The sequence below is a fragment of the Pan troglodytes genome, chromosome 8 (genome assembly GCF_028858775.2).
Source record: "Pan troglodytes isolate AG18354 chromosome 8, NHGRI_mPanTro3-v2.0_pri, whole genome shotgun sequence".
Classification (NCBI taxonomy): domain Eukaryota; kingdom Metazoa; phylum Chordata; class Mammalia; order Primates; family Hominidae; genus Pan; species Pan troglodytes.
The window spans coordinates 96,682,866-96,691,418 of record NC_072406.2 but is presented as its reverse complement, the minus strand read 5'-3'; the positions used below and the strand labels follow the sequence as shown (position 1 = coordinate 96,691,418).

General features: G+C 36.1%; 1 protein-coding gene across 16 annotated transcripts in view; it reads right to left on the bottom strand.

The window, feature by feature from the left end:
- Nucleotides 1-389: 389 nt before the first annotated feature.
- The window catches only part of CCSER2 (coiled-coil serine rich protein 2), a 186,123-nt gene continuing 177,959 nt past the window's right edge, over nt 390-8,553 (bottom strand). For 9 of the 16 annotated variants that reach the window (XM_001155270.5, XM_001155519.7, XM_009458835.4 and 6 more), the window contains one exon: nt 390-1,747. In XM_001155270.5, coding sequence (XP_001155270.1) covers nt 1,653-1,747 — 95 coding nt within the window. In that variant the 3' untranslated portion in view covers nt 390-1,652. Of the gene's footprint in view, nt 1,748-7,869; nt 7,910-8,553 lie in introns of all 16 variants that reach the window. The other 7 variants (XM_009458837.4, XM_054659756.2, XM_063781956.1 and 4 more) reach the window with 2 other exon arrangements.

Genomic DNA, 8,553 nt, shown 5'->3' with positions numbered 1-8,553 from the left:
AAATATAAATATTACAATTAAAGACATAATGCTGTGGAACCTTAAAATGGCTATCATGGATCCATAAGCCTAAGGGTTCAAACCTGAATTACCAGCAAAACTCTAGCACCAACATATGTTACAAATGAATACATCTTTAGGTACAGGTTTCAAGGTGTATCTCAAGCTCTCCAAAATTTACCCAGTAACAAATACAAACATAAATGGTATGTGTGTGTATATGTGTGTGTGCATGCACATGTGTTTGTAAAACAAGATGTAAAGGAATATATAACTGATTTATATGTAATAAGAAACATTTTCAGCCTGGGGAATTTGGGAAATGAATCAACAGTAACATTAGCTGACTGACCCTGGCAAGGAAAAATAAAACTTACATAGACTTTCCATTAAAAGCCTAATCTCCTTTATTCATCACAAAGCTTTGCATAGACCTTTTAAATATACAAAACACTGGCCAGAACTCTGCTTACAGACTACCATCTTCCATTATCACCATATCTTTAGTTAAAATAGTAGCCATATTCACAGGAGAGACAAGTGAAAAGGGGTGAGGTTCTGACAACCACAATAAATACAGACCTTAACAGGACTAAACCAGCAAAGCACACTTCTTGCCTGCTCAGTAAAATATTATGAATTTTCTGACGTGGAGAGGGATGGATAACATGATTTGGGCCTTTGGCAGGCCTCTGAAATGGGTAAGCAAACTTTCGTGTTTACCTGAGATAATTATGCTCAAATGGCATGTACTTCAACCAGGATATAAAATGAAGGAGCCAAACTAGTAGAAGCTTCCACATTTTAATTTAAGATTTGCAGGCTTTCAATGGAACCTCCACCACAGTAGCAAGCTGCAAGCTGCACATAAAGCTATTACAGAAGAGATTGTTTTTAAGAAACAAATTGGCAGGTGATGGCTATGTACTTAATGTATCTTTGGTTTAGGAAGACGAGAATATCGATTAGAGGCCAAACAATCCCCAGAATGCAAATTGCCATTTGGATTCTGCATGATTTCCTTTCGTTGTGTTAGTGGCCTTGGGATGCTTGTCTTGGCCTGGAAGCTTTGAGGCTCTAGTTGGGGGCTGTTTGTTTGTTTTTGTTTGAAAGAGCCTGAGGGGGGGCGGAGCTTAGATGCTTTCAGATTCTGATTATTTGCAAGATTTGTTTGACTAGATGTTGGCTGAAGTTTTGCTGAATTACATGTTGTGATTATTGGTGACTTTTTACAAGTGGGAGTCCTACTTGGAGATGATTCAGAAACTGGAGGCGGTACCAAAGAACTCAATATGGATGGCTTTAAAAGCTGCAAGGACTTGGGCTGAGACATATAACCCACTGGCAGAGACTGATTTCTTCCAACTCTCTTAGCCTGGTCTACTGTACTTGACTCGGGAGGTGTCTGAAGAGAAGTGGGTATAAACTGCATGTCACTAATTTGATTGTTTGCCAAATGATAAGGCTCTTGAGCATTTACAGTAATGTTTAAGTTTGCTTCAGAAGGTGTACTCTTAGCCACATCCATTGTTAATTGTGGGCCTGATGAAAAAGGCTGCTCTTCCAAACCATAGTTGCTTTCTTGGTGCAAGACGTGTGTAAAGCTTTCTTCCGGATGTGCACCACCCTGATGCATGTCTTGGATTGCGCATTCACTGCGGGCCTCGATACGCTGTGGCTTTATTAGTTTTCCCTGGGTGTGGTCTGTGGGTCTGGGAAGGCTGCTGGAAGGCTGTAGTACTTGAGGCTGTTAAAATTAAAAACAACATTAGCAGCAAGTTCTTAGAAATTCCACCCAGATTTAATATAAATACCAATTAGGCTGTGTTGGTACTTATTATGGCTTTAATATGGAAAATATGTGGAGTTTCTTTTAATTAAAAAATGAACTGCAATATTCAAGCAAATTAGACACATACAAGAGTGATAATGCAAACAAAAAATGATACAGGCAGTAAACACTGAACAAGATCCAAAATTAAATGAGAAAAAGAAAACATTAAAGTACTAATTTATTATAGAAAAAATTCCTGCCATAATAGATTCATTAGGTATTTTAAACCTTAGAGCTTGACAGAATGATTCTACAGCTTTTGGTTTAACCTCCACAAAACATTCAGGTGTTAACGGTGACCTTCGGAATACTACTTACATTAAAGTTAAAAAAAAAGTTGTACACCACGTTAACAAGTGTTGTTCTTCTGTCAAGAATGAAAAGCACCAGCAGATAAACAAGATTTAGAGTAAATCACTATATTCTCAGTTTATGTGAAATTCTATTTATTTAACAAATATAGGTCGAGACATTTAGCTAATGCTAACCTATTTTTAATATTCTTGTTGAAAAGTTTCCAAATAAAATGTTTCAAAGTTTATTTGTTCTGTCTCACTCCTATTATGGCTGACATGTGAAAAACAGATCTACCCTAACGAAAAGTAAACATTCATTTACTTAAATTTAGAATAATCAGCCTTTTGAACGATGGCTCAGAGTAAAACAAATGTGAAGTTGCCTCTAACTGCAACTAAAGAACAGAAGCCTATGACAAGGTTCTTAGGGTCTGTGTGCCTCACATGTACTTCCCTGAAGCTCATTGTGTAGTTATGTTTCAAAAACAATCAGAGGAACTATGCCATTTCCATGATTTGGGGGTATCCAGTAAAAAATACAAATCTTAAAGCTATCTTTCAATGGCCCAAATAGTTAAAATATATGGACAGGGCCAACTGGGCCTGTCCTGATACAGGGTTATTTGCTACAAATGCATTATCTCTCTCCTCTCTCTCTCTCTCTCACACACACACACACACACACACACACACACACATACACTCTTTAAATAATGTGGGCTAAAATGTCAAAAACTTTGGCAAAGGGCTTTACAACATGAAATTCAGAGGGCCATTTCTCACTAGTAAGTTTTTTTTGCTATGCTAATCCACAAATAAATCTACATAGTAGCTCTAATTTCCCCAATAGAAGGGGCGGATCTATTTATACTGCATCATTTGTGTTTTTTTCAGTTCTTCCACCTCCCTGACCAGCACTGGACAATGGCTGCCCAGGATCAGCAGCCAGGGATTAGATTATGGCTGGATTGGGAGTGACTGAGGGCAAGGCTCATCAACTCATGGAGGATGGTTGGCTATGATGGCATACAGCTGACTTGCATTAAAAAAAATATCAAGACAGTGACAACTCAAAATTAATCTGTACAGAAATATGTCACATCAAATCATATTGCAGAATGTTTGAAATAAACAAGTCAGCTCAATTGCTGCCTCAAGCTAAATATCCCAGACTTTAAAGTCACTGGGTATTTTCACAGCACATCAACACAAAAATGAATGAACTGTCCCGCAAAACGGAAGATACTAAAATCACCACATAATTAAATCAACAGATTCTCCCTGGGGTTCCCTAGATAAAAATGACCGTGCCAAAGTGATCAAAAACCTTGAAAGATTAGTGAAAAAATAGAGCAGGACCATATTAAACAAACCAAAATCTACCAAAGGGAATAAAAAGTAATTAGGAAGGAGGCACGATCAATTGGTTGGTTGAATGGGGATTTGTTTTTCCTTTTCACCCTCAAACATGGTAAGATAGTCTAGTTCCAAGTTAAAACTCTTAAAGCAATTTAAGACTTCTGAAAATATCAGTGACAATTTAAAAATGGACTTTATTGTAATATGTCTATTGCCAATAAGAAAAAAGGTATAAACATGTGCTATCAGTGAAAAGCATAAAAAGACGATTTTTCAATTAAGACAGGTAATAAACTGATTATTAAGACAACCTACCTCCAGAAATGCCCAGTAAAGGGCCATTGTGCACTATAAATTTGTACTGTTTTGTACTCACCACTTGTACTGTTTTGATTACTCACAGTACCCAACTGACCACTGCTTATCAGAGAAATAAACGGAAATACAGCAGAGTCAGAAAGACAAGCTACTTGTATTAAATGCAATAAAGCTTCATATCAAATATTAATGAATTAGAAAACGTCCAGTTTTTAAAGAATAACAAAATGTTGAGTCAACCGAGAGGAATTTAACAGTTTTATAAATAAATGTCTAAACTACAAGTTAGACATCTATACTACTAGTGAATTACATTAACTAAATCAGTGGTTTCTATATGCTAAATAAAATTTTATATTTTTATTAAAAATTAATTTTTGTGGCATGATATAATTTCCCTATCCCCAAATCAATGTCTTGCTTTATTATTTATTTGGTAACTATATTTGGAAAATCAATTCCACTACTGTAAAAACAAAAAGTCTCTTTCATGAGGAATAAGAAACACCTATAATGTGAGGAACAAGGAAACAACTTGCTCCTGGTATGTGGAAGACTACATGGAAGTGGTTACCCACTAAGGACTGGATTGCCGCTAATTACCCCTGCTAGCAAGTTGAACAACAAGCTACCTCTTAACCTCTAGCAAGCAAGGCAGAGATGTGTTCTGATGGCTTGTTGCTACAATTTCCCCAAATTCTAAACATTCAACTGTGTTCATATAAATGCCAGATGTTAATTCATCTTGCTCACATCCACTGCTGCTTCTATGGTCATTAAAAGGATGCCCTCAGACATTTTTAGAATGTAAATATAAAAAGATCCCATATCCTCATGGCTAAGACAAATAGGAATGAATATCAAAAAGCACACACTTTTTAAATGTTTATTATGTATCATGTACTGTACTAGGAGTGAGAAAATCTGGAGCTGAACATAACTTTGTTCCTGTGCTTGAGGAGCTTAGTGAGGGAGACAATAAGGTAAAGGAATGGTGAGATCATGTCTTAAGCGTAACAACATATGGGAACAAAAAGAAAACATGCCTGCCTGGAGAGGTCACAGGAGGCATTCTAGAACCGCGAACAATCTGCCCTGAGTTTTAACAGGGTGAATAGGAGTTTATCAAATAAACAAGAAGGGAAGAATATTCTGTGTAATGAGCTAGTACATGCCAAACACAGAGGCAAAAAAAGAACATGCCATGTTCTGGTCACTTCAAATTTTAGACTGAATTTGAAAGGATAGTGCAAAAGCATAGCTAAGGGCCAGCTCCTAGGACTCATGTCAGGCTAAGTAGCTATGACTTTGTGCTGTAGATGATGGGAGATGTAGATGAATTTTAAGAAGAGGAATCAGAATATCTAATGTGTGTGTTTTAGAATGATCACTCCAGTGGAACCAGTGAGGAATGTAACCAGTGGGGACGAAATTGTCAGAAAAACCATATCACAAGCTATTTGGCATAAAATCTGGAGAGGACTGAAAAAGATTTGAAGGTGGGACAGGCAAGATGAGGTATTGGCTTGTATCCAAAAAAGGCCTTTGGGAAGGCTGTCCGCTAATCCATGGATTTCATAGCCTCGGAAGCCCACAAAACCTAGAGGGCAAAAGGAATCCCCCCACTACGAAAGATCTCATATCTTAACTACTCCCTATAGTCACAAACGAGTAAAACTTTAATCCTGAAACTTGTGGAGGGGTTGGTTACTGAAGCATCAAAATGAGGACCTATCCCCAGACTTACAGAGCTAAGTGCCTCTAACTGAACTCAGCAACTTCAAGTCTTACTTTAGTTATACATGTAAACTTCAGCACACCATTCTGATAATTCTCAGATTAAAGAGTTCCATGCGTCAAGTTCAATAATGTCAGCAATAGGCACTACAGGGGGGTTGTGCAAAGGCTTGGTAGACATCTTTAATGATAATCGTAAATGTCTATTTTAGGCTGCTTTACAAAGATAGCCAAAGACTTGGAGCTCCTTTCAGGCATGTACCATGCTTTATTCATTTTTCGTTATAGTTGGTATTTCTATTATTTGGCACAAAGTAGGGATTAAATATACATTTGCTAGATAAATGAATAAGTGAATAAATAAATATTAGTGGTATATTCAAGAATTACTTATTTGGCCAAGAATTACCAAAGTGATTTAGGTCAATGATGAAGCATTAATGATTAAATAAAAACTAGTTTCAAAAAATAAACACTGATGAAAAATAATCTAATAGGAAAAAACAATTGTTCCCTCCAAATAAGTCTGATTAGCTTAATGATTCAAGTTTAGAAGGATAGCAGGAAATACTGACTGCATGTTATACACAAGCATGTTATACATAAGTACCTCTCATAATGACCTTTTAAAATCCTAGCCACCAAATGTTTTTTATCTGAAGACTAGAAATAGGTTGGGGAAAGTATCTTAACAAGCATTCAGCTACTAGAAAATTCTAATAATTAAATATGACAACATATGTAAAACATTTAGCATAGGACTTCCTAGCACATAGTATGTCCTCAATAAATTTCTTCTATGATTATTAAAGCATATAAGAATGATGAGTTCAAGTCATAGCTATTTTGTAACTGGGTCTTCGAAACAAAAGCAAGTTCTTTAGCAATATAATAATAAACTAGAATATGAGGTTTCTAGGCTTCAAATACATAGTTCAATAATGTCAACACTACCTATAAGTTTTGAATCCACATCAAGCATATTTAATATGACACAGAAGTCAAGGATCTTTAACTGCCTTCCTGGAGATAAGAACCAGAGCAAAGACATGCAAGTTTAGAGAGAACTTTCTTCTCTCTACAAAGGAGGTAGTACAACACAATACTGAGTCACTTAGCTTTTACAATCAGGCTGATCTGAGTTTGAATCCTGGCTCTATCACTTATAGATCTATCACTGAGGTGAGATATTGGGTAAAAATAATCCCACTACCCTGAAATGAATTTCATAATTTACAAAATGAGGGTAATACCAGTATATATACTTCATGGAATTGTTGCAAATAATAACCAGTAACAGTACAATGCCTGACACATAAACACCTGAGAAATGTCATACTCTGGGCTCTTAGAGAACAGCGTTCCCTTCTTTCCAAGGGTATAGATTCAAACTCTTGAGTCTGCATGCATGATCTCTAGTTACCATGAGACCCCTAGGTGAAACATATTGTTCTTTTCTTTCTATAAATGAGTAAACTGGGGTTAAAAAATGTTAACGTGTTCAAATTCAAACATTTTGGCAAGTGGCAAAGCCAGAATTTGAACCATCAGATAATTTCTTAAAACACAGCACTAAAATTTAATATTCTGTGCAATTTGGTGAGTTCTGATGAGTTCACAGGCTTTCAGAATATACAGTATAACCAGATGATTATTTTAATATATTTTAAAACACTACAGGCAGATATAATACCAATATTAAGGAACTAACTTTCCTGGATAATGTCCTATTTCCTTCTTAGATGATCTAGCCTACCCAGGATAACTTTCAGATACTAAACTCAAGCCACAGTGTGGAGCAGTATTTCTGGAAAGAGGTGATTCCACAGTGACCCATTGGGGGAAACATAATGAACATGAAAAAAGGCAAAGTAGTACCCACCAATGAGCAAAACAGTTCACCTTTACTGTTTTACGACACTTCAAAGATCTACAGCATTAGCATACGGAAAAGCACTCATGCCAGTTTTCATAAGCATTCTTGTTCTAGGGTTATTAGCAAAAGATGGCAGCTAAAATGTCAAGTCCTGATGGAGTAAAAATATGTCAAAGTACACTAAATAGAAAGCAGGAAATGTTCTAAAGTGTAATAATGCTACTGCATAACAGACATAGAATTTAGCTAATTTTTTTCCTGGGTACATACAAGTTTATTGTTATTATTAAATACATTTTAACCATAAAAAGGAAGGTGGAAATAGAGCCATCTGTAACATGCCTGTACTTTCATGCAGGCTCTGACATGCATCATGCAAACTGGAAAAAAAAACCAAAAAAAGTGATTATGAGGAAGGTGGTAGGAAAAAATCCAAAATTGTACTGTACCACGCTTTGTCAGAGAAGTAATGGACTAACTTCTCAACTCCTTGCCAATGGCATAATGGGAGAGCAGAGACAAGAAAAAGACAGGACAATGGCATCAGAGACCACACACAACACCAAGGATTGCCATGACTGGGTGGCAGCCACAAGTATTTGCTTTGCTATTGTTGTGTTTTCCTAGGCATTATTCATTATTTCATTTAATATATTTGTACATAACAAAAACATTAAATAGATTTATACTTTCTTACTAAAGTAATTTGCGAGTTAGTACAAATACTCATAACCTTAGAAAGGCATGTGTAAAACTTCTCACACACACTTAAGAGGAATCACTTGAAGACTCTTACCAAACAAAATATTGAAAGTAATTCTGATAAAATTTAATATTCATACTCCAAATACCTAAAAAGTTTTAGTCCCAAGTAACCTCTTATGAAGGAGGTAGAAATTAATTTTTAAGTAATTTCAGAGGCTTCTGCATAAGATTAAATAAGTATGTGTTAGATTTATTTATTTATTTATGTATTTATTTATTTATTTATTTATTTTTGAGATGGAGTCTTGCACTATCGCCCGGGCTGGAGTGCAGTAGTGCAATCTTGGCTCAATGCAACCTCCACCTCTCCCAGGTTCAAGCGATTCTCCTTGCCTCAGCCTCCCAAGTAGATGGGATTACAGGCGCCT